The sequence below is a fragment of the Vigna angularis genome, chromosome 3, assembly GCF_016808095.1.
Source record: "Vigna angularis cultivar LongXiaoDou No.4 chromosome 3, ASM1680809v1, whole genome shotgun sequence".
NCBI lineage: Eukaryota > Viridiplantae > Streptophyta > Magnoliopsida > Fabales > Fabaceae > Vigna > Vigna angularis.
The window spans coordinates 37,635,994-37,662,399 of record NC_068972.1 but is presented as its reverse complement, the minus strand read 5'-3'; the positions used below and the strand labels follow the sequence as shown (position 1 = coordinate 37,662,399).

Genomic DNA, 26,406 nt, shown 5'->3' with positions numbered 1-26,406 from the left:
CACTTTTTATTATTATTATAATTATAAAAGTAAATTAAAATAATTTTATAATTTTATTGTAGGAATGTTTATTTTTGATTAGATAATTTTTTTATAATAACAGTTCTTTTAGTGTTAAAAAATAGTTAAATTAAAAGAAAAACGTAAAATTAAAAAATAGAAAAAATTTAAAGAAAAAATCATTTAAAGGATTATTTTAAAAAATATTTAAAAAATAAAATTGAAACTAAACCAGTGTTGCAAAAACATAAAAACATTTTTTTTTCCATCCTTTTAGTAAGTATCAAAGCTGATTCATCCCCGCCCACACTGTTCGTGTTTATTTTTTCTGTAATTCTGTTCACCTAATTCGAGTTGCTTGGGTGTTTCTTCTAGAAGCTTCTATCCTTTGACCATTGAATTTAACTTCGCTTCATTGAATTCTTCGTCTTCTCAGATTGAAGTCGATATTCATAGCTGCATTTCTGTATGTATATCTCCTTAGTTTTTTCATTCAATTACTTTCTATTCTGACGACCCTTTTTTCTCTAACAGTCTTTTAATTATGATTTTGTTATGTGTTGGGAATGAATGCTTGTTAACTTTTGAAATCTATGTTGTTAAATAGTTGAATTAGGGATTTTGGTAACTATGGAGATACTATGATAGTGTCGGGGTTGCGTATTGTGTGTCTTTGTTGTGATCCAAGCCACAATTAGGGCTGTGTGATTGACCGCTTCATCTTGGTTGTCTTGAAATTTAGTCTTTCTTCTATTCTCTTGAATTCGACATGTGGGATAATTGTGTGAATAAGGATGAAAAGTGTAAGACGCAGATAGTTCTAGTGAAATATGGAAAAAGTGGTTGGTTACGATGAATTTTGCATGCAATTAAGGTTTTAGTGTTACCTGAATTTTGACTCTGTTTTAGTATTAATTGAAGCTGATACAGTGCTGCATAATTATTCTTGGATGTTATGTAACTTTTGATTCCAATGTGAGAAATAAGAAATTTATCTATGGCAATTATGTATGTTAACTTTGGTTACAGGAATGTCATATGATAACTTGTCAAGACTCAGTACTCTTTGAGTCGAACTTAATGTTATCTGTTTGGATGTGTGATGTCTGAACATTGAGCACTGAAAGCAACCCTGGATGATTTTTGTTTTATTGATTTACTTGTAACACTTAATTTTCATTATTCTTTAGTCATTGAACCAACAAGATAAGATCCGGCGGTTTGTACTACTGTCTAACTAAGAGGAGAAGGTGATCAGTGACTATGACCGCAAATGAAGATGCTGCACAGGAATTTGAGCCAAAGAAGAAGCCACCGACAGAGGATGAGAAGAGGTAATTATTCTTTTTTTTTTTATATATATTTTTGTGCTTTGGCTCTGATGGTTTATCTTAGGTCGTCATTGTTGCTTTTATAAGTGTTGTTTCTTTGTTAAAATGAAGGAAGAAGAAAATTACGCCTGGGAGTTTGATGAAAGCTTTGATTAGGCCTGGTGGGGGTGATGCTGGACCGTCAGATGGTGATCAGGTTATTTCTGTTTTTCTTGGTTTTGGATGTGAATTCTTATGTTATGTGTAGGCAATATAGAAATACATTGGTAAGGGAGCCAATGGTTTAGTGTTTGCTTCGGTGGCTTGATTTTTATAATGTGTCTCAGATTATCTATCATTGCACCATTCGAACTTTGGATGGAGTACTCGTGGAATCTTCCAGATCTGATTATGGAGGTGAGGTGAATTAAGCTTCTTGGGAGCTTTTCGGTGTGTTGGGTTTAAAAAGATGATAATCTCTTATGTTGATTTTGTTTAGAATTTGTTATTTTATCAAAATTGGTTGTTTTTTATCCTCTATTTTTCGTACTGCTTTTGTTATTTTTGTTTGAGAATTGACACAGGTTGAAAACTTCTTGTTAGTTCTTTTTGTCAGTTCCTTTTCCCTACAGATACTGGACTTGAGAACTAAATTCCATAGTTAAACAGTCATAGGAAAAAAATGGAATTGGAATTTTAGAATCCGTGATTAGTCTTTGGGTATGTGTCAGATTGTTGTCTTGTGTAGTTGACCTAGTTGTTGGGTTTGATAACCTTTTATGTCATTGCAACAGGAAAAGGCACTCCAATAAGGCATGTTTTGGGCAAAAGCAAGATGTTATTGGGCATACTAGAAGGAATTCCTACAATGTTGAAGGGCGAAGTGGCAATGGTAACATACTAATTTTTTAATATTATTGCCTTTGATATCTACGGTTTTCCTGGTTACTATAAGCTAAAGTCATCTTTGTCTCGTGCTTAGTCCATTTTATACTCGAGCTTCTTAATGGTCTTCATTTATTATGATTTTAACTTAAAACCTTAAGGTAAAGCATGCTGCAACGCAAGGAGATTTTTGTTTCATTGGTATATCTAGATTGACATTTTTCCAAATTGATTTTGGACAAGACGGAAAAAATTAACAAAAAATTGAAAAACTTTTGATTTATTTTTCATAAGGTATGTCCACTTGACACGAGTAAAATCGTCAATAAAGGTAATGAATCATTTGGCTCCAGAATTAGATTCTATGACAGGACCCCAAACATTAGAGTGAATTAAATCAAATGAAGAAGTACTCTTTCTATTACTAATAGACTCTTTTTTTTACTAATAGGATAAGATGCACGATGATGTTTTGACAATTGACAAATATCACAATTAAAAGACTCAACAGACTCCTTGGTAAACAAATGGGGAAATAAGGACTTGATAAGATTAAATGAAGGATGCCCAAGCCTTTGATGATGTAACCATATTTGGGAATTTTCCCACGACTCAGATATAGCTTGTTGACTCATGATTTTTGTGTTGCTTTGGTTATCAGACTCCAAAAGATACAACCCACTCTGCTCCTTAGTAGTTAAAATCGTCTTTCATGTGGCAAGGTCCTCAAAAACACAATAAGTTGGGAAAAATGTTACTGAACAATTGAAATCCTTAGTGAGTTTTTGCACAGAGATAAGACTATTAGCTAATTGAGGAACATGTAAAACATCCTTTAATACAATAGATGAGTCCAAAATTATATTCCCATAGCCACATATAGGTATACCCTGACCATTCGCAACTGTAATAAGTTGTTCTCTATTTCTTTTACCATATGAGTAGAAGAACATGAAAAGGTGTCATGTGATCAGTTAATCTTGAATCAAGGATCCAAATACCTTGAGATACATGACCAATAGTATTGAGACAAATCTTACCTTTCATGGACAGAGTACATGATCCAGAGGGCTTACTCATTGATTCAACCATTGCTTTCAAGTGCTCGAGTTCCTCCTTACAAGCTTTCATATCAAGATTTGGTGGTGGTGAAGGACTAGATTGATTGGTGGCTTCTTGTTTTGAGGTAGTATGATTTACCCATCTTTGAGTAGACCCTTTGTTGTTTCCCATGCGCTCGAGAACATTATGTCTTCCATGGAGTTTAAAACATGTTTCCTTGGTATGTCCAGTTCTTTTACAATATGAACAATAGTCCCCATGAGTACCTTTTTCAAATGACTTTCCCCCAGCATTTGTTGCCTTATGGACTCTCTTTCCAGTTGTCATGGCAGAGCCTGTGTTGGAGGTCCCCCCATCAAGCATGACAGTTCTCCGAGTTTCTTCTCCTTTTACCATAAAAAAAACTTTTGATAAGGATGGTAATTTTTCTCTTCCTAAGATTTGTACTCGGATTGGGTCGTACTCATGATTTAGGCCACGGAGAAATTTAAAGATTCTATCTTTTACCACGACTTCAGCCAGTGCGACAACATCTGTTTTACACATCTTTATAGTTTGGTTCTGATCTAATTCATTCCAAAGTCCACTCAAGATTCTGTGATATTCTGAAACAGAAAGGGAGCCCTGTTTCGTATTAAAGATCCTGCTTTCAATGTCATAGCATGCAGCAAAATCCTTTTTTATTGAAAAAGTACTCTGTAAATCATCCCATATTTCTTTGGCAGAAGAATGAAACATAATTTCTATTTATCTCAAGAGTCATGGATTGCCACATCCAAGTCATAATTAGTGAATCTTCATTGTTCCAAATTGGAAAATGAGTGTCGTCTGGTCCTGGTCCTCCTCCATCTATGTGATCTAGTCTTGAATGCCCCTTGAGGATCCTTCGAATGTACTGGCTCCATTGTAAGAAATTCCAACCATCCAACCAATAGGCACCCACCATGATTATTCGGACCCAAAGGAATAATTTTTAATTCAGACATCACGTAGACTTGTGGGTTACACCGGGAAAAGGAGCAGAACTTAAAACTCAGATGTACTCAAATTTGGGCCAAGATCGGGAGTTTTGATACCAACCTGAAAAGGAGAATGATTTTATTATTTTCATTCATGACAATTACATTCTCCTTACCTCTATTTGTAGCAATTTAATCTTCTAAAAAAGGGAAATAAAGAAACAATGTACTAAAAAAATAATCTAGAAGATCATACACTTATTCTAATTAGGAAGATTCTATAGATATTTTCTCTAATTAAGAAAATTCTGTAGATATTTCCTCTAATTACAACACTAACAATGGAAGTTCTAAGTGTCATCATCATCTACCACTTCTACTATTATAATGATGCAGGAGGAAAATTGACTATTACCTGGTATTTCTATTTTAATGAATTCAATTGTTGATTTTCTTGAACATTTTTTTCTTTGTTTGGTTTTGTCTGCGCTCTTATATGTGGTTTTTGTTATGGATTTGAGGAATCATTTGTAAAATGATTATTGTTGTCTTGAACATATTAATGGTTTGAGTAGTGCATAATCCTACGGGAATAATGAAAGTTAAATTTTAATGTTTTGTGGGGCCTTCCAATGGTCTCTTGGGGTATTACTTTTCTGGATCCTTATCAGATTGTATATTTATTCTTGCAGTTCAAGATGAAGCATCAGTTGCATTATGGTGAGGATGATTGTCCTATTACCGCTCCTGATGGTTTTCCCAAGGAGGATGAACTTCATTTCGAAATTGAGCTGATAGATTTTTTCAAAACTAAGGTAAGGATGTCAACTTTGATTTTTGTTTTTATTCTAATGTTTGTTTTCTTTATCTTTGTTATCCTTCTAATGTACCAAAATTAAAATAATTAAAATAATTCTTCTCATTTGTTGCTCTTAACAGTTAAGGGTTTTGTTTTTCCAGTTTCTTTTCATTATTATTTTGAAATTCATCAGTATTATTGCTGTGTTTCCCATTACTACCGTCCCAGTTTTCTCAATTTATGGTTTTTTATTCTTTTCTAAATAACTATTCCTTGTTGGATCTGTGTTGTAATCCTCATTTGCCATTTGTGTACATTTCCAGGTTGTAACTGATGATTTGGGAGTCGTAAAAAAGGTAAATGGATAGATAATATTGCTTCATAGTTTACAAATTTATTTTGCACGTTTCTATCATCATGGATGGATCTCATGGGAAGTATGAATATTAAACCCAAAATGGAAAAGAAAAAGGAACCATGACTTGTTGGACTGACACAAATATTCAATGCATCTCCAATTAGGTGAAATTGGAATTGTTTTCCTTTCTTTGAAGTTTTAGGCATCCTTTTAAAGTTGTGTTGCCAAAATTGCAGGTGAATGCAGCGATGATTGTGGTTGCATTGCATTTGCAAACATTTAATTTAAAACATTGCTTAATGTATTAGAAACAATAACTCTTAGAATTACTCATCTAAATACAAGGTAAAGGAAGAAGAACAAAACCCGTGAAAAAAGTCAAGTGTGATGGAACGTAAGTCAAAACAGAGGTAACATTGGGGAAAATTTCACCCAGAAAACCCCCACAATGATATTGTATGCATACAATTGGGTTTTTGAAGGATATATCAAGGTAGGGCCGCTATAATATGCAACAAAAGCTGTTAGGAAACTGCTCTGCTTTTTGAATCCCGTAGAGGTCTAGGGCGGTTTTGCTCTGTACTGTGTTGTAGCATGCTATTGACTATTATGTTAAGAGAAAGCATGAATATGTTTTTTATTTTTTTTTATCAGGTTTTATCCGTTTTTAGCTCTGCAAAAATGGAAAATTTTGGGTTTAGTCCTTCCATTTTTTTACTCTTTTGGTCCTTGTAAAATTAATTTCATTTTTAGAACTCCACTATAATCGTTTAGTGATGATGTAGCATGCATTTAGACATGGTACATTAGTGACCACTTCAAGATAGCATGCGAAATGACATATAGATGTGTTTCATGTCCTTGGTATATGGTGATAGGGACCAATTTCAAAACATTTATATTGTGATTGGAGTATTTACAAATATTTAAATCTTAGGTATTTAGATACAGGGAATTTTTAGTAAATTGGGGGATTTTCCATAATTTGTCAGAAAGTTTGCCTAAATATTTTTGAACTTTCATATAATTTTTACATCATGTGTATATCTTGTGAATGGAAAGCTGAAACTGAATAGAAGCATTTGATCTGGAAAGATCTTGCGTGTAGGAAGAAGGTTCGGTCAATGTTATCCAATAGTCTTAATCATGTTCATTGTTTGTTTTCTAAGGTTAGCTCTCTGAATGTAGGTAGTGCGAGAAGGGAAGGGTTGGGAATCTCCGAGGGAACCTTATGAAGTGAAGGCTTGGTAAAACAAATTTTTGTTCCCTTTTTCCTATTGTTCATCTCATCTCATGTCAGTTCATATAACGGGTTGATGCTAGTTTCTGATGATATTTTGTTTGGTTGCTACCAGGATATCAGCAAAGACAGTTACTGGGAAATTGATCATGTCGCATACAGAAGGAGAACCATACTTGTTTACATTTGGAAAATCGGAGGTATTTAAATCACTTTGTGCATTTGTTAATTGTAATGATGATAATTATATCATGGTGCTATAAACCTTATAATGAATTGGTCTCTGTTAAGATTCCAAATATTTTGGTCAGGCCATTGTTAGAATAGGTATTCAATATAGGTAGAACATAGTTGTATTGGAAGCTGTTTCATGCTGTACCTATGAGCTGTACCTATCTCTGGACCTTGGTTTCTACTTTATGCTTTTGATCTTTGATCTTCCCTCTACTCTATAAGAATTCTATCATTATAAATATGAGATCATAACAGAGTTGTGATTAAGCCCTCTAAAATATATTTTCTCTTTTATTAATCTTAAGTGCCATGTTTTTTTTCTTATTTGCTGATCACAGCCAGCCATGTAGCAACCTTAAAATAAATAAAAATGACAAGGAAACAAGTAATTTCGTAGTCATTGTTGTGCTTGCAATATCTTCAAAATGCTTTAATATTAATATTGATTTCTTTGTCCTGTTCTTTAAACGAATCAGCTACCTAAGGGCCTTGAAATGGCAATAGGAACAATGGTTCGGGAAGAGAAGGCTGTTATATATGTTACCACTCAGTATTTAACTGAGTCTCCTCTGATGCCTGTAATAGAAGAGTATGATGAAGTGCATTTTGAAGTGGAGCTGGTTCACTTTATTCAGGTGAGCAACACCGTCCGCAATAGAAATCATGGTTTATTATTGAACTTGTTTGTTATGGCATGTATGTGTAGTAATAAATATTATAATGTGATAGAGAGTAAACTTTTCTCAGCATTCTTCTTTGTTATACTTGAATATTTAGAGAGAAAGAGATTAAAACAAAACCTCTATTATTTCTTCTTATTTCCTAATACATCACTAATCATACTTATACAAACATAATCAACAGTGAAAGTAGGAACAGTGAAAACAAAGGAAAAACATAGAAGACTCCTAAAGAGTCTATATCTAAAACATATTACATTTCAACACTCCCCCTCAAGCTGGAGCATATAAATCATATGCACCAAGCTTGGAACATATGAATTGAATTCTAGGCCCCCTTAGAGATTTGGTCAGAATGTCTCCAAGTTGTTCATTAGAATTGACAAATTCAGTAACTAGTTCCTTGGATAATAACTTCTCCCTAATAAAATGACAGTCAATTTCTATGTGTTTCGTTCTCTCATGAAACACAGGATTGGAAGAAATGTGAAGAGCTGCTTGATTGTCACAGTACAGTTTCATTTGCTCATTTTCACAAAATTTCAATTCTTGAAGAAGTTGTCTAATCCACACAAGTTCGCATGTAGTTAGAGCCATAGATCGGTATTCAGCTTCAGCACTAGATCGGGCAACAACATTTTGTTTCTTACTTTTCCAAGATACAAGGTTCCCACCGAGTAAAACACAATATCCTGTAGTCGATCTTCGATCAATTGGACTACCAGCCCAATCTGCATCACAATATCCTTCGATTCGAGTGTTTCCCTTGTTCTCATACAATAGTCCCTGTCCTGGGCTTCCTTTTATGTATCTGAGAATGCGAAGCACTGCATTCCAATGATCAACATGTGGATTTTGCATAAATTGACTCACAATTCCAACTGAATAAGAAAGATCGGGTCTTGTTATGGTGAGATAGATGAGTTTTCCAACTAGCCTTCTATATCTCTCTGGGTCTGAGAAGAGTTCACCCTGATCTCTCATTAACTTTTGATTTGGATCCATAGGACTATCAATGGGCTTGCAATTTGTTAGACCTGTTTCTTCTAAAATGTCAAGAGCATATTTCCTTTGTGAAATGATGACACCATCTTTTGACTGTGCCACTTCAATACCAAGAAAATATTTTAGACGACCCAGATCTTTAGTTTGAAAGTGGTTGAACAAATGATTCTTTAACTGAGTAATTCTGGATATGTCATTTCCTGTAATAACAATATCATCAACATACACCATGAGATAAACACATTTGTCAGGAGAAGAGTGACCATAAAACACTGAATGATCTGCCTCACATCGTTTCAATCCAAACCTTTGCACTACCTGACTAAATTTACCAAACCAAGCTCGAGGTGATTGCTTCAAGCCATAGAGAGAACGACGTAACTTACAAACCAAGCCAGACTCCCCCTGAGCAATAAATCCAGGAGGTTGCTCCATGTATATTTCCTCTTCCAGATCACCATGAAGAAAGGCATTTTTAATGTCTAACTGATAAAGAGGCCATTGACGAATAGCAGCCATAGCAAGCAAAATACGAACTGTACTGGTTTTAGCCACAGGAGAGAAAGTATCACTATAGTCAAGGCCATAAACTTGAGTATAGCCCTTAGCTACTAGCCGAGCTTTAAGACGATCAATTTTACCAGTAGGACCAACTTTAATAGTATATATCCATCTACAACCAACAGCCTTCTTATCAGGAGGAAGAGGGACAAGATCCCAAGTGCTATTGTGTTCAAGAGCCATCATTTCATCAAGCATGGCTTGTCGCCAACCAGAATGACCAAGTGCCTCATGAATATTATTAGGAACTTTAGTGGAAGATAACGAGGAAACAAAAGAGAAATATGAAGGAGACAATTGATGATAACTCACAAAATTATAAATAGGATATGGATTACGAGTAGACCGAATACCTTTCCGAAGGGCAATGGGCCAGTTATCATCTGAATCAGTAGAAGGTGAAGAGGATGAAGGATCCATGGTATGGTGATCTGATGGAGGAGGAACTGAGTCTCGAGGATCTTCAGTGTTTGGAGTTGAAGATTGTGTCCGACGCTGATATGTGATAAGAGGTGGAGGAACAATGTCATTTGGATTTTGAGTTTGAGGTACAGAATCAGGAATAACTAAAGGATCACATGTTGGCAAAGGAAACATTTGTTGAACATAAGAACGATCCTCCATGGAGGAAGAAAAAAATGGTTTATCCTCAAAGAATGTGACATCTGCTGACATATAATATCTCTCGGTGGAGGGAGAATAACATTTATACCCTTTCTGAAGACGAGAGTATCCTAAGAAAACACACTTGATAGCTTTTGCTGAGAGTTTATCAAGACCTGGAGAGACATTATGAACAAAACACGTACACCCAAATACTCGTGGGGAAACATGATACAAAGTGTCATTGGGAAAAATGACAGAGTGAGGAATTTTATTGTTAAGAGAGGAAGAAGGCATCCTATTGATAAGAAAACAGGCAGTAAGGACTGCATCGCCCCAATGATGTACAGGAACATTAGTATTCAACATCAAGGAACGTGCAGTTTCAATGAGATGTCTATTCTTTCTCTCTGCAATGCCATTTTGTTGTGGAGTATGAGGACAGGTTGACTGGTGTAAAATTCCTTGGGAAGATAAGAGAGAAGAAAATGCTGCAGAGAAATATTCCTTAGCATTATCACTTCGAAGAATTTTAATTGTCTTCCCAAATTGGTTCTTAATTTCATTAAGAAAAGACTTAAAAATAGACAAAAGTTCAGATCTCTCTTTCATTAAATAAACCCAAGTACACCGAGAGAATTCATCAATGAAAGTTACAAAATAATTAAAACCAAATGACGTAACACGACTAGGTCCCCAAATGTCTGAGTGAATAATTGAAAAAGGAGAATTACAATGTGTCTCAGATCTTTTAGGATAGGAAGATCTAACATGTTTTCCTAATTGACAAGACTCACAATCTAAGACTTGAATATTTCTGAGACTTGGAACCATCATCTTCAACTTGAGCAAACTTGGATGGCCTAAACGATCATGCAAAAGTTTTGGGGATGAAGAAGTAAAGCAGGAAACTGAAGAACAAGATTTTAAGAAATAAAGTCCTTGAGACTCATGTCCTTCTCCAATCAGACGACCTGTCCCATGTTCCTGTATAACAAAGGAATTAGCAGTAAAGGTTATGGAACAATTTAAGGAACGAGTCAGCTGACTCAAGGAGATTAAATTGTATGGACAATGGGGAACATATAAAACTGAATTTAAATTTAGTGAAGGAGATAAGGAAACTTTGCCAATTCCTTGAGATGTCACTTTCGATCCATCGGCAACAGTAATAAGATGGGGAATTTTTGGAGAAGACATAGAAGAAAATGAAGAAATGTTACCAGAGATATGGTCAGAGGCACCGGAGTCAAGAATCCATGGATTATGACCTTCCACAGATTTAGATAGGTTGGTTGTAGGCACACTGGTCATGGCAGAAGATTGACCAGGATTAAATGATTTTCCAGACTTGTATCTGAGAAATTCTTCATATTCTTCATTTGAAATTCTGGATTCTAGATCACCAGCTTTAGAAACATGAGCAACTTTGTCTGGATATCCATGTAAAATATAACATTTGTCCCGAGTATGACCTATTTTGTTGCAATATGTGCATTGAGGACGTATACTACGACCACCACGTCCTCGGTTGCTTCTGCTTCCTCCTCTCCCTTGTGGCACTCCTCTTCCTTGGGGTATTGTCATGGCTGATGTTTCAATAACCTCAATTGGATTCTCATTTTTCACTGATGTAGGTACTCGAAGAAGTCGAGTAACTAAGCCATCCATTGATGGGATTTGATCACCAGCTAAAATCTGATCACGTACATGATCATAATCTGAGTGTAAACTTCTCAGAATTAGGACCATGTAAAACTTGTCAAGCTTTTTATTAATCCCTTCTAATGAATCAGCTATAAAGAAGTTCTTTAATTCTTCTACAGCAGCCCTAGCCTTTGCTATATGAGAAACCATGTCATGATTGACTTGCTTTAGAGATGCTGCTCTTTGAGTTGCATCAAAGAGACGTTGTACATCATTAGCAAATATGTCTTGTGCCCTTTTCCAAAAGGATGAACAAGTCTTATAGGGTCTTAATATATCTAGAACTTCTTGCTCAACTGACTGCCACAAAATTGCACATAACTGAAAATCCAATTTTTGCCATTGGGATTTTTCGTCGTCTTGAATCATAGAAATGTCTTGTTCAAGATGATCATGGTGTCCTTGACCAAGAAACCACAATTCCACAGCAGAAGACCATGATAAATAATTTCTCCAATTGAGCTTTGCAGAAGTGATGATCGGAGTAGCAGATAGAGAGGAATTAATTCCAATAGAAGATGCCATGACAGATCTGTAAGAAGAATCTGGAGTCCAGAATCAGAAATGAGATCTGGAAACAGTAAAAGATAAGAGCCAACTTGAGGGGGAAACCCTAGGTATCAATTACAGCCCCTGAAACAGTAAAATAAGAGCCAAAAGAAGCTCTGGAAAGTCAGACGAACAGGACGACAGCGGTCCGATGATCGTCCGGCAAGGATAAGGCGGCGCGTGAACAGTACGCGCTTGACGTCTGACGGAGGAAGGAGGCGCGTGGCGGCGCGTGCAGCGGAAACAGGGAAAGCGACCACCAGGGATGGGTCGCGCTCGAGCAGGCGCACAAAACCCCTAACTTCGCCTGAGAAAATGAGTCACCGGCGACGGCGGCGGCGGCGGCGGCGGAGCGGCGGCGGGGCGGCGGCGGCGGCGGCGGCGGATATCGGTAGTCAGACAGAGAGCCCCGGTGGTTGGCTCTGATACCAACTTGAATATTTAGAGAGAAAGAGATTAAAACAAAACCTCTATTATTTCTTCTTATTTCCTAATACATCACTAATCATACTTATACAAACATAATCAACAGTGAAAGTAGGAACAGTGAAAACAAAGGAAAAACATAGAAGACTCCTAAAGAGTCTATATCAAAAACATATTACATTTCAACAGTTATCTACTATAGGAGTTATGAGGCATTCACTGATATGACTTTCTTCTATCCTGAGTGCCCATAACCAATTTTTAACCTATATATTTGGTTGCTTTTATGGATGGAAGCACTAACTGATTTGCTATTAGGTCTTGTAATTATGGTTTTATGTTTGACAGTCATATAGGAGTACCTCATTAGGAGCTATAAGGTTGGTCTAATGGTAAAAGCTGGAAGGGAAGGTGGGAGAGGTTGTGGGTTTAACTTCCCCACTAACATTTGGGAGATATAATGTTGGTTTGAAGGGTTTGAAGGGAGGGTGGGAGAGGTTGTAGGTTCAACTCCTCCCACTAACAACCTAACAACTAACATTTGCCTATAAAAAAAATAAAAAAATAGGAGTACCTCATTATATTTTTCAGTGTCTAGAGGTCATGTTTTGACTATTAGCCACACTGGCTTGTCTTTGGAAGCCTATTCCGAGACCTGAATTTTATCCTTCATATTATTGCTAGAGTGTCTGAAACATGCCTTGCATTTATAATTTTTTTTTTCTTACCAAGATGTCAATCATATGAAATTTCATCTTAGTAATATATCATCAGGTGAGGGACATGCTTGGAGATGGGCGCCTAATAAAACGCCGCATTCGTGATGGCAAAGGTGAGCCTCTAGATTTATTTTACTGCTACCAATCTGTTAGGCAATTAAAGGTTTACGTGAGAAGGGGTAAAAAAGGGATGAAATAAGTAGTGGGAGACGGTGGTTAGTTGGTTAGAAGAGAGAGGGAATATAAATAACAAACAGATTAAGGAGAGAGGGTATAGAATATTATTTTGGGAATTGAGACTGGACCTCTTGGCCAGTGGAGGAAGGGAGGCTTCCTTGGGGGAGAGATAGACACATGTATTCATCTTTTCTACACATTACAGAGGAAATAGAAATACAGATACATGCATATTCCTTTATACTGTTGAGTGTGTGTGTATTTTTTGCTACTGTTCGGTTCCTTGTATAAAGGAACCTAACACAATCTTACAAGGAGATTTTATAAAAGTCTTCATAACTTCATTTTAGTCTTTAGCTAAGGAATGAATGAATAATAAAGAAAGATATGTGGAGAATGCCTGGTCAATGCTTGAGTTTATATTAAAGATGTTATGATTATAGTACAAGTTTGTGGTTACCATGTTTTGTTTTTCACAATTTTATTATTGTTCTTTTGTTAAGGTGGCATGTTTGGAGAAGGAACTGATTTTTTTTTTTTTTAATTTTATGCTTGTATCACATTGTTCAAATTCCTGTTGGGTTTTGTTATTCAAAGTCATGTATGATATTGATTTTTTTTTATATAACAGGTGACTTTCCCATGGATTGTCCCCTTCATGACAGTCTACTTCGTGTTCATTACAAGGGTACTGTTCTCAATGAAGAAAAGAAGGTATTTTATGATACAAGGGTGGACAATGATGGTCAACCATTGGAGTTCTGTTCTGGAGAAGGGCTTGTGAGTTTCCAGCTTGAGCATAAATAAAGTCAAGTGATATGTTTATTTTATTCTTTTTATAGATTTTGCTGTTTGGAAATACTTGATTTTTAGTATTTATCTAGAATGTCTGCCCTTTCATATCAATGCTATCAATGCAAATACATCACATTGCATTGATTATTGCTTTGGACTCTCATTTTCTGTGTTTTAGGTACCAGAGGGATTTGAAATGAGTGTTCGTCTGATGCTTCCTGGAGAGATAGCTCTCGTTACATGCCCTCCTGACTATGCCTATGATAAGTTTCCAAGGTCATTGATGAAGAGCACCTTTTAACTCTATTGTGTTTAACCAATAATTTAGGTTTCTTGAAGCATTTAAGTGCAACCAATTGCAAATGGAATATGGTTTCTATCTTAATATCACTTGAGAAAAAAAAATGAGAAAGTATACCTTTTGAGAGCTTAAAAAGGTCTACCTTAGGTAGTTATATCTGTATACAATAGATTTGTTTGATATAATAATGAGAAATGAAAGAGTAAAAACCAAATAATCCTAGGTACAAATAGCTTCTGAATAAAGCTTATTTAGCTTACTTTGAACTTATTCCAACACCCCCCTTCAGGCTAGAGCAAACAGATTGAATGCACCAAGCTTGAAATAAATAAATTCAATCTAAGGTCCTCTAAAAAATTTTGCCAAATACATTTGCAATTTGATCATTGGATCCAACAAACTCAGTACCAATTTCCTTGGATAACAACTTTCCTCTAATGAAATGACCGTTGATATTTTTGTTTGGTCTTCTCATGGAACATAAGATTAGCAGTGATGTGAAGAGCTGCTTGATTTTCTCAATACATCTTCATTTGCTTAATCTAACAAAAATCTAGTTCTTGGAGAAACTAGATAAGCCACACAAGCTCACAAGAGATTAATCTAACAAAAATCTAGTTCTTGGAGAAACTAGATAAGCCACACAAGCTCACAAGAGATTTCGTTGCTTGTACTTAGCTTCAATAGTTCATCAGGCAACTATATTTTGTTTCTTATTGTTAGAATTATTGTATTTGTATTTAGATGTGAGTTGTGAGTGTGTTGTATGTGAGTGTGTGTGAGGTGTGTACCACTCACTTAATCCTATAAGTATAGGATTAAGTGAAGGGATGTAACAATGAAGAGAACCATTTCATTTAATACAATACCATTTTCACATGGTATCAGAGCAAGTTTTCTGATCCTCTTCTGGTGGTCTCTGCTGTCTGTCGGCGGCCGGCCGCCATGGCCGCCGGCAGCCCCTAAAATTTCAGTGGGCAGTCCATTTTTCTTCTTAAATCTCTGCCACAGTCAGCACCAGTCCAGACCCAGTGTGTCACTGCTGTCGCCGCCACTTTCCGCTGCCATCACTGCTAACTCCGGCCACCGTCGCCGCCGCTGCCGCCGCCGGCCACCGTCACAGATTCGACGGGTGACCTACGGATCTGGACCGTCTCTTCAAGCGACGGCCAACCACGCCAGTTTCGAGAGCCAGTTCTCGGTCACGCGCCGCCACGCAGCGCTTCTTTCCGGCCACTCCGTCGCCGGCCGTCGGCCACCGTCACAGATTCGACCGGTGACCAGCAGATCTGGATCGCCTCTTCGAGCGCGACCTAACCCTGGTGGTCGCCGTCTCTCACTCGTCCGCATGCGCCGTCACGCGCCTCCTCTCTCCGGTAGAACTCGGACGCGTGTTCATCACGCGCCGCCTTCCCAGCGTCGGCATCAAACCGCGACGCTGCCAGTCGTCTCGCCGGAGCTTTCTCTCTCTGTTCAGATCCTCCAGAGCAGCTGCAATCTTCGTTTCCTTTCTTCTCTATTTTGAAGGGCTCCCTTCTCCACCACTGGGTTTCTTCTTCCTGTTCAGTTTCTGTTTTGAAGAACCTATTGCTGTTCTTAACAGTGATGTTTTGATGTTGCTGCTCCGTTGATTTAACCTGTGACCAATGACCAAGCTTGCTTCCATCATCTCCTTCTCCATTGAAAAGGGTTCTCTGCCTTCACTAATGTAAAGGGCTTCCTGTCTCTATCATCCTCTCTTTGTGTGCTTTCTCTGCTGGACGTGATATGTCTTACATGAGCTGCACTTCTCCACCTGGACCAGCTGCTATCTCACGGCCTTCTCTCAAGTCCATAGCCTCTCCCTCTTTGCTGGGCTTGTGTTTGCTGGATGCTTACCACTTGCTGCTGTTTTCTTTTTTCCTTAGCAGCTGGGAACGTGAAATGTTATTGCTGGACGTGATTCATCTCTTTACTTCCAGCCATCAATGTTGTGTGCAGCTGCTGCCATGCCTCTCAAAGCCGTGACACTTTGGAGTTTTGGATGAAGAAATGAAGGCTTCTTTTCTGAACCGTGATGCTCCTGCTGCTGGACCGTGAATTTCCAGCCCTCTCTGCTGGACCGTGAATTTCCAGCCCTCTCTGCTGGACTGTGTCCAGCTTATTCACCGTTTTTCTGCTTTCCGGCACCGATTTGCTGCTGTCTAGGCGCCATTTGCCGCTGTCCCGCACCATTTGCCACTGTCTAGGCGCCATTTGCCGCTGTCCCGCGCCGTTTCTGCTGTCCCGCGCCATTTCTGCTGTCTGGCGCCGTTTCTCCGTTGTTCAGGCGCCGGTTGCTGCTGTTTGGTGCTAGAGTTAGCACAGTTTGCCGCTGTTCGGTGCTAGAGTTAGCCCGATCTTCTTGTACTATTTGCTGCTGTTCGGCACAGCCGTTGTTCGGTGCTAGAGTTAGCCCGATCTTCTTGTGATACACTGTTGCGTATCACCACTTGGGAATTGTCCAGCAAAGAATTTTGGACCTTCAATTTGGATCTTTGATGCCTCTGTTTCAGCATTGTAGCTTAATCTTGTGTTTTGTTTTAGTGGTCCAGCAACTGTGATATTCCACATTTCCGCCGTTCACACTAAGGGGGAGTACGTTTCCAAGACACTGCAAGTCACATGTATATGGGTGTAGTCCCTGCAGTTTTGTAGATTTCAGCTACTACTGTTGATCCCGTCACCCAGCCATCATTGATGAGGATTTAGTGTAGTCCCTGCAGTTTTGTAGCTCTTAGCTTTCAGCTACCACTGTTGATCCCGTCACTCATCCATCATTGATTGGAGAATCAGTCCTTGCAGTTTGTCATTGGCCACCAATGCTTTCCTTCATCCACTTTTGAAGTTGAAGTTTCACAAGCTGCTGTTGTCCATCTATGTTTGCCTCACACTCTTGAAGACAAATCATCTAGTTCAACACCGAGTTCATCTATTCCAAGCTTAGTACATACAATATGTATGCTCCAGCTTGAGGGGGAGTGTTAGAATTATTGTATTTGTATTTAGATGTGAGTTGTGAGTGTGTTGTATGTGAGTGTGTGTGAGGTGTGTACCACTCACTTAATCCTATAAGTATAGGATTAAGTGAAGGGATGTAACAATGAAGAGAACCATTTCATTTAATACAATACCATTTTCACACTTATAGTAGAGCTTTTGTCTGTTGGAAAACATGCCAATCGGCATCACAATATCCAAAGATTTGAGTATTCGCTTTATCTTCATAAAGTAGACCTATCTTGGAGCCTTTTTGAGGTATCTTAAAATACAAATAACAACATTTCAATGATCAATACAAGAAGTCTACATGAACTGACTCAAAAAACCAACTCCAAAAGACAAATCTAGTCTGGTAATAGTAAGATAAACAAGTTTTCCAAGTAGTCTTCTATAACTTTTTGGATTAGAGAAAGCTTTACCCATTCTGCCATTAATTTATGATTTGAATCCTTAGGACTATTGATTGGTAAGTCAATCATAGATATCTAGAATATATTTATGAGAAATTACAACACCTTCCTTTGATTGGGCTGCTTCAATGCTCAAAAAGAACAAGACCTCCAAGTTTGTTGGTCCAAAATTGATTGCATAATTGTTCCTTAAATGGAGAGATTCTAGCAATATCATTACCGTAATGACTATATCAAGATACATTATGAAGTACACACATTTTCCAAGGAAGGTATGAAAATAGATATCTAAATTATCTGCTTCATTGTGTTACAGTCCAAAGGTGTTAACTATGTGGTTGAACATTCCAAACCAAGCACATGGAGATTACTTTAGACCATAGAGAGAGTAACACAATTTATAAACTAGACCAAACACTCCATGAGTAACAAAAATAGGAGGTTGCTCCATGTAGACTTCTTCCTTAGATCGTTGTGAAGAAAAACATTTTTAATATCTAATGTACTAAGAGACCAATAACAAATGCTATGGCAAAAGAAAAGTCTGACAATAGTTATTTTTGTCATTGGAGAGAAAGTATCACTGTAATCAAGCTCACAGATCCAAGTGTATCCTTTAGCACTTTGTGGCGATTAACTTCACCATTGATCCAACTTTAATGGCTAGACCTAATGACAACCAACAGTCTTATTTCTCTGTGGAAGATAACCTAATTCCCATGTAATGTTGTGCCCAAAAGCCTACATTTAAAAAATCGTGTATTGTTGCCCTCCAAGATGGTCAAGTGGTTGTCACATTTTTATGAATAATAATAGAAGATGCAGAGGATATGAAAACAAAAAAAATAGAAAGGACACAACTTGCGATAGCTAAGAAAATTATAAAAATAGAATGTGGATTACGAGTCGGGTGAGTATTGAGGGACAAGGGGCCCACTCAAATCATCATTATCACGAGCTGAGGTATTGAGTGATGATTGAGAAGGACTTGATGAAGGGGACTCACCTTGGAGCATTGGACTAGCCATTTGGTTCATGTGTTGATAGGTAATAAAAGGTGGTGATGATGTATGGAATTTTGGGTTTCAAAACCAGGAAGAACAAAAGACCCAGCTAAGGGCACATAAGACATGTGAGATAAAATGAATATCCTGTATAGAAGGTGGGAAGAAAGGAGTTGGTTCAGAAAAGGTGTTATTAGTAGACATATAACACATCTTGGTTTCATAAAAATAACATTGATATCCTTTTTGAATGCAAGAATATCTCTAGAAGGCACATTTGATAGCTCTAGCTAAGTTTTGTAAACCGGAGACATTTCATGAACAAAGCATACACAACCAAAAACATGGAGAGAAATATGAAAGAGGGGTTCCTTTTGCAAATAGAATGGAGTAAGGAAATTTATTGTCAAGTGGAGAAGAAGGTATTTTGTTGATGAGAAAACAAGCAATTAGGATAGCACTACCCCAATAATGGACATGTATATTTGCACCAAGCAATAAGATACGAACAATTTCAAGTAAGTGTTTATATTTTCTTTCAGCTATATCATTTAGTTGAGGTGTATGAGGGAAAGTAGACTATTGTAAAATGTTGTTTGGGTTTAAGAGAGTACAAAAATTAGAGGACAAGTATTCTTTGGCATTATCACTTTGTAAAACTTTTATTACCTTGCCACATTGATTTTTGACTTCTTTAAGGAAAGACATAAAGATAGAAAAAATAGGTACTACCCAACACAGCTTTTGAATAAAGCTTACTTAGATTACTCAAACCTATTCTAAAAATATCCACTGTCATTCTGTTCTATCTCTATGCTGCATGATATCATTGACATACTTCCTTCTTTTATGACCAGGCCTTCAAATGTCCCTGAGGGTGCTCATATTCAATGGGAAATTGAGCTTCTAAGTTTTGAAACGCCAAAGGTATTTTTTCAAATTGGTCAGTTAAATTCATGTTACTTACTAAAGTAGTTACATATATGCATTTACCAATTATAAGGTCTGTGGTACTGCATGGTGGTGAATGTTAGGTGAAGTATTGCAACAGAAAAAACAAGTGTTAGAAATCACAATGCTGAAGTTAGGCTTATGTAACCACTATTGGTATGATCAATTATATATTATATAAGTACGTGCAGATCAATGATTGTAAGTCAGTTTTATTGGATTGAATTGTGTATAAATCCATTTTCTAAGATTTATATTCTTTATTTTTATTTTTCAGTTTGGTTTGCACTAAGTAAATATTCTTGAATGAGATAGATTTCAGGTTTATTGTTTTTTTATTTTGGTCCCTGGCTGAACCATGATAATCATGTTAAACAGCGTAGGATAAATAATACATACTTGGTTTAATACTTTTTCAAATATATAATTATGTTACATCAGTTTTTAATCTTTATCTGCTATAGTTTCTATTTAAATTGTTTTATCATATCCTTATAATGATGAAATGAGTAATGCATTATGGACTTTATTCCTTATTACAGGACTGGACAGGATTGGACTTTAAAACTATAATGAATGAAGCTGAAAGCATCAGAAACACGGTATGCAGTTGAACCTGCATAATTTTCCTTGCTGTTTCAGCTTTGTTTGCGAGATACTAGTTAAAACCAGAAAAATAGTCAACTAAGTTGACCACAGTTACACTGGATTTATTGGAAGTTTTTTGAGAACTAGGTGGCAATTCTACCTTTTTTCTTGTGTATAAGATTTTATTTGTGCTTTTGTTGTCATTCTTGTGATTCACTGTATATTTTGACAATATATTTTCCTACATTGGGAACTTCCATAACATCCATGTGAACTGTGTTGAGCAGAAATTTGAGAATAAGAAAGGGGAAACATTTAAGCTGTGAAGGCTGTCTTCAATGGTTATAGACCTTCTGTTAGTGATCCATGATTACTGCTCACTTTGCTGTGCTGAAATAATCATAAAAGAATTGAATAATACAGGGAAAGTTCATTGAAAATCTCAATATTTTTTTTTTCTAAAGATTATTATTTCTTTAAAATATACAGATTATTGTTTTCTATCTAATCTTTCCCTCCTTGTATATAGATTTAAATAATTTTGGCTTCACTGTGGCTTATTTGATTAATGCTCATTATTTGTTTTCATACTTGTACTACAATCTCTTACTAATGTATTGGAGAATGTTGAATCAAAATGAAAGAAAGTTGAATGTTTCATTTTATTATTGTTTTTCAGGGTAACAAGCTGTTCAAACAGGGGAAATATGAACTTGCCAAGGCAAAGTATGAAAAGGTAATTGATCTTTCTCTCTTGTGCTAAGTTGAATCTGATACTCTTATGTACTTCAGCTAACAATTTTCTCATAGAAAATTTAGTCATTGGGGTAAAAGTTTTGGATGGACTAGTTGTATGAGCTGCCATAATATAGCCTGCTAGAAACTGGGTATCTAAACATTATCATCATTGAATTGGTCTTCAGCTACACCTCGGTCTTATAAGGCTGGGAGAGTTAATGATTAGGATTTGAATCCTAGGTTCTCCCTTCCAAGGTAGTCAAAATTGAGATCTTACTCATGATTGGAAAGTGAAGTATGGATTGTACATCAGGAGATCGTAACATCCTACAAAAGTTATGAAGTTCATATATCCACACTCAAAATCATTATTTCTCACTTGAAACTCGTAATTGAACTTCAATATTATGACAAACAAAAAACAATATAATAAACATATAGTAAGTGAATAGGTGTAAGCATCCCATTATGTAACCGTAACTCCTTCCTTGTTACAAAATAAACCAATAGTTCCATTCTATTTCGAAATAGGAATTATATCCTTCAAAGCAAATAATCTCGTGGTCATACTCCTATTTAGTGTAGGAATAAGGAGAGGGGAATTTTGTGGTTTTTGGTATTTATAGTATATAAGTAGGTGCAAACCTCACCTTATAAGCCGATTTTGTGGGGTTAAGTTAGCCTTAAAGTCCATTTCTTAACATGGTGTCGGAGTTATGGTTAGAGCTTATTCTAGCAATATTTGTTGTTTGTTGGACATATTATTCCATCCGTTATCGGACCGCTATCGGACCACCCGTTAATGCCTAGTCTCATGCTCGAGATGTATATACCTCGGCGTGAGGGGGTATGTTGGAAGTTCCACATCGACTAGAGATAAGATCCATTTATAGTATATAAGTGGGTGCAAACCTCACCTTACAAGCCGATTTTGTGGGGTTGAGTTAGGCATAAAATCCACTTCTTAACAGTGACAATAGGAACAGAGGCTGTCGCAACAAATTTTAGGCAATGGGGTGCACTAGGTTACATGGTGTTTTTAGGCGATGTGGTGTGTGGGGTTAAATGATTGGGTTTTGAAGGTATACGAACTTGGGCTTAAGTTTTAGGTTAGAAAATGGGTAATGCAACCCAACCCATGAAAATAACCTAGAAACAAAGAAAGGCCATGAGAAGCATAGCAAGAAAGTTCACGAGGCACTGTGAGGAGTGCCATGGGAGGTGTTATTAGGATCTGACAAAATCACAACCTGAAGAAATGCGAGCTCAAAAAGAGAGGAGGAGATCGTAGACGCATACAATCTTACGCTCTAGAAAACAAATTTGACTGTCTTGCTCCATGTCCCAGTCGCATTGGACCTATAGTTGTGTTGAGAAGAATTATCAGCTAACAGCAAATTAGTTCTCTTTTATTGTGTTGCTTTTACCAAATTTATTCATACTTGCCAATGAATTTGCTGTCCTTTGATTTAAATACTATGATATTTTTTTTTGTTTCTGTTGGAATATCTGACTTTGTTGTTTGAATTGATTTGTATATTCCATGATAATTGGATTTGTATTTTTGCTTGGACTTTTGTTTGTGGTTCTAAATGTCTGACTATGCCATCAAACTTATTAACATTATGTGGTAGTTTGTAACAGTTGCTTCGAGAATTTAATCATATCAATCCTCAAGATGATGAAGAAGGAAAGATTTTTACAGACACACGAGTGAGTGATCTTTTATCCCTTTCCCAGTATATTAAAGATATGAAGCATATATTACCCAACATAATTAAGCTTGGTAGGTTGATTTAAATTTAGACTAAATCTGTTTGTCACTTTTGCTGCCATTATTGAAGAATTTGCTACATCTGAATGTCGCTGCATGCTATCTGAAATTGGGAGAATGCAAAAAGTGCATTGAGACTTGCAACAAGGTATGTTTGATGACCTCAGCTATCATTTATCTATAATTTTATTTCATTGGATGAAACACACCTCAGTTGATTTTGGTACGTTTGGATAGTAAAACAACGTCATGGATTTTATTTATAATTAGGAATGTTCTGTAGCAATGCTCTAACCTAGCGATGTTTCTTGGATGGGGTTGAGGGATTTGATGAATAAATTTATTGTAAGTCTATGAGGGATTTTAAGCTGCACACTTTTCAAGTGAGCTCTTGTATGTAACTAACTGAGTCAATCACCATGACTTTCTACTTTCCTCGAATTAATTGCTATTCCATAATCAAATGTTTGATAAGGGGTTAAAACTTAAAGGAGTAAATATTTTCATTTTTTTAGTTGTTACACTTCTGTTGGAGTAAAATCCCTTTTTATTTAAGGATTTCTTTTTTCTTCAGAAAACAATGGGTTTAAAAAGAGAACAAAAAGAGAAATGGCATGAATAATACAGTTGTGCTATAAACAGTGTTTATTTTCCTCAACTCTAAAACTAGATGGAAACTTGTGTCCTAAGTATTTGTCACTGCCTGTTTTCGTTAATGAATCATGCAGGTTTTGGATGCAAATCCTGCACATGTCAAGGGCCTTTATCGTCGTGGAATGGCCTACATGACTGCCGGAGATTTTGAAGAAGCCAAGGCTGATTTCAAAATGGTACATATCTTCATGTGCAACTGGTGTAGGATTTAAAGCTGTACTGTTATCCGTTTCTAAAATCACTTTAATGCTATTTTTAGATGATGAAAGTTGACAAGTCAACTGAATCAGATGCAACTGCAGCTCTTCAAAAACTGAAGCAGAAGGAACAGGTGGGTTTGAACCCAGTAATTTGGATTATGTGCTTGATTTGAGACATCACTGAAGGAGAACTCTTCACACTTTATTCTAATGTCAATTGATCTGTAGGAAGTCGAGAAGAAGGCTAGGAAACAGTTTAAAGGCCTATTTGATAAAAAGCCTGGAGAAATTGCGGAAGCTAAAGCTGATGATGATGAAGATCAAATAACAAGCGAAAGTCAGCAGAAGGATGAAGCACATGGGGACTCTGATGAAACAAATTTCGAGGATTCACATGAAGGTCCACCTGAGACACCTCGAACTAGGTGGTTCTCTCTCTTTTGGCCTTCTGGTAGAAGACTTTTTGAATCTCTTGGGCTTAATAGATGTGCCATACTTTAATTTAACTGCAGAAACATGTGGTAGTTTGTCATACAATATAATTTATAAAGAAGGCATTCCAGATCATTTTAACTTAAAGAGTGAGAGTTTAGGTATTTATAAGTTTGATGTTACTTCGGGGAATTTCATGCTATCTGCCGAAGGATTTTTGTGTTCAATTTTTACATTGTAATGTTTAAAACCATATATTGAATTAAAGAAACTGTTAAGCAAGTTGGAAATACCAAAAGGTGAACAAACTGGAGCAATTGTTTGAAGTGCAGCCATATCCTCTTGTTATTTTAGGTTGTGTCAGGAACCAACACTTTTATTGAAAAACATGAAAAGAACAAGAAATATACACAATAAAATCTTCATTCATAAAGAACTAATGCTATCAATCTAGAAAATGAATATCCCCTTTTTCCTTACATCCAATTTAATACACTTTCAACCCTTAACTAATTTCATATTGTTTAAATAGATTATAATTTTGGAAAACTTTTGCATTGACTAAATATGCATAATATTTAATTTTTTAAATACCAATGTTGGCTAACACACAAATAATGATAACTTATATCTTAATCAATTCTTCAAATGTTTCATGTATCATTTTAAGTATGCAATAAACCATATTAAAACAAAGAATTCTCAACTTATGTGCATCAATGTTTCCAATTACCTTTTGATCTAGAAATTTGTCTCAAAATTTTAAATACCAGCCTAGTAATAGTAAGGATGAAAATCAAACTTTGTTACCAATGAGAACCATTGTTGTCTTGAAGATAATAATTTTGATGATGCTACAAAGTGAAGAACTTGAAGACTTTAGTTGTAGTTTATTTAAAAGCATTTTTGTAAAATCAATTGTAATAGGAATAAATCTTGATAATGTAAACACTTAGAAGTTTTCTTGTCATTAGAAAGTTTACGTAAATAATCGATTATTTGGTTACTAATCGATTATCACGAGCTCATTTGAAAAACAATTGCTCGCGCAAATAATTGATTATTTTCTCAAAATAATCGATTATTCCTCGAAATAATCGATTATTACTTTTTGAAAAACCCATAACGGACAAGGATAATCGATTATCACTTACAATAATCAATTATCACTAACAGTGGGGAAATGTCTTTATAAATTATGACCTCTGGGCTATATATACTCTTTGCCAAACTCTTCAGAAAATATCTATGTCATTTGAGAATACAGTTTGTCTGAGGAAGTTCTCAAGTGATAGTGTTCTCTTGTCAAGTCTTGTGAATAGGAGAAGCTCGCGCTTAGTATGTCTAAGGTCGGAGCGGTTCTCTTCAAGTTGGCTGAACGGTTTCTTCTGGTTCGTTTGTCGAAAGAAGATTTTTGTTGTTTTTAATTTCTATTCATCTTATTATAATTGTTAAACTGATTTTAGTGAAATAGTTAATCACTCATTATAGTGATTAGTGATTAACGACTGGTCGTAGAATCTTTTGATTCGAACCAGGATAAAAATCATTTGTGTGATTTTTCTCTTCCCTACATTCTCTGCACTTTTAGCACACCAACTTTTTGATAAAAGTTCTCTAAGAAAACCAATTTTTAAAACAGACCACTGTAACTTGTTTATTGACCGCTACACGCTTTCCGCTCTTATAATCGATTTTTATTCCGCTGCGTGACTCCTTGATACCTACAATTGGTATCAGAGCTTACTTTGATATTCTTTCAAAATTTTTGAAAATGGTCGGTCAAAATCAAGTTTAGCTGAAGGTGCTTCCATCAACAGGCCACCGCTTTTTACCGGTGATAACTATGCATTCTGGAAAGTCAAAATGGAAATTTTCATGGGGTCTATTGACAGAGGCATCTGGGATGCTGTACCAAATGGTCCTTATATTCCTAAAAGTACTTTTGATGGTGTTGAAGTTGAAAAACCTTACTTTAACTGGACCAATGAGGAATATAAAAGCCCAATTTGATATTAAGGCTCGTAACATTATATTTTCTGTTCTGATGCTTGATGAATTCTATAGAATTTTTGTTTGTAAGACAACACAGGAGATGTAGGAAGTACTCAAAGTTACACATGAAGGTACTGATGATGTAAAGCGCGCAAGAAAGAACACACTCATCCAAGAATATGAGATGTTTAGGATGCAACCTGGAGAATCAATTTTTGATGTTCAGAAGCGCTTCACTCATATAGTGAACCATTTAACATGGTCGGGTA

At 36.3% G+C, this 26,406-nt stretch overlaps 1 protein-coding gene across 1 annotated transcript; it reads left to right on the top strand.

Moving 5' to 3' along the window:
- The first annotated feature begins 293 nt into the window (after positions 1-293).
- On the top strand, positions 294-24,477 carry LOC108325962 (peptidyl-prolyl cis-trans isomerase PASTICCINO1). Its single transcript, XM_017559137.2, has 21 exons — positions 294-466; positions 1,191-1,334; positions 1,443-1,527; positions 1,658-1,727; positions 2,105-2,202; positions 4,909-5,031; positions 5,339-5,371; positions 6,562-6,620; positions 6,729-6,813; positions 7,324-7,482; positions 13,153-13,210; positions 13,906-14,054; positions 14,248-14,345; positions 19,663-19,732; positions 20,299-20,358; positions 21,024-21,080; positions 22,727-22,795; positions 22,927-23,004; positions 23,585-23,686; positions 23,770-23,841; positions 23,939-24,477. Exons 2-21 carry the CDS (start codon positions 1,264-1,266, stop codon positions 24,209-24,211), a joined length of 1,869 nt encoding a protein of 622 aa, XP_017414626.1. The 5' UTR covers positions 294-466; positions 1,191-1,263; the 3' UTR covers positions 24,212-24,477.
- Positions 24,478-26,406: the final 1,929 nt, after the last annotated feature.

Bases quoted from the DNA above. Each gene is read 5' to 3' on its own strand.
- LOC108325962 (XM_017559137.2), top strand. From the start codon at position 1,264: ATGACCGCAAATGAAGATGCTGCACAGGAATTTGAGCCAAAGAAGAAG. The intron at 5,032-5,338 runs GTAAGGATGTCA...GTACATTTCCAG, and splicing joins TAGATTTTTTCAAAACTAAG to GTTGTAACTGATGATTTGGG. The intron at 14,055-14,247 runs GTGAGTTTCCAG...TCTGTGTTTTAG, and splicing joins TCTGTTCTGGAGAAGGGCTT to GTACCAGAGGGATTTGAAAT.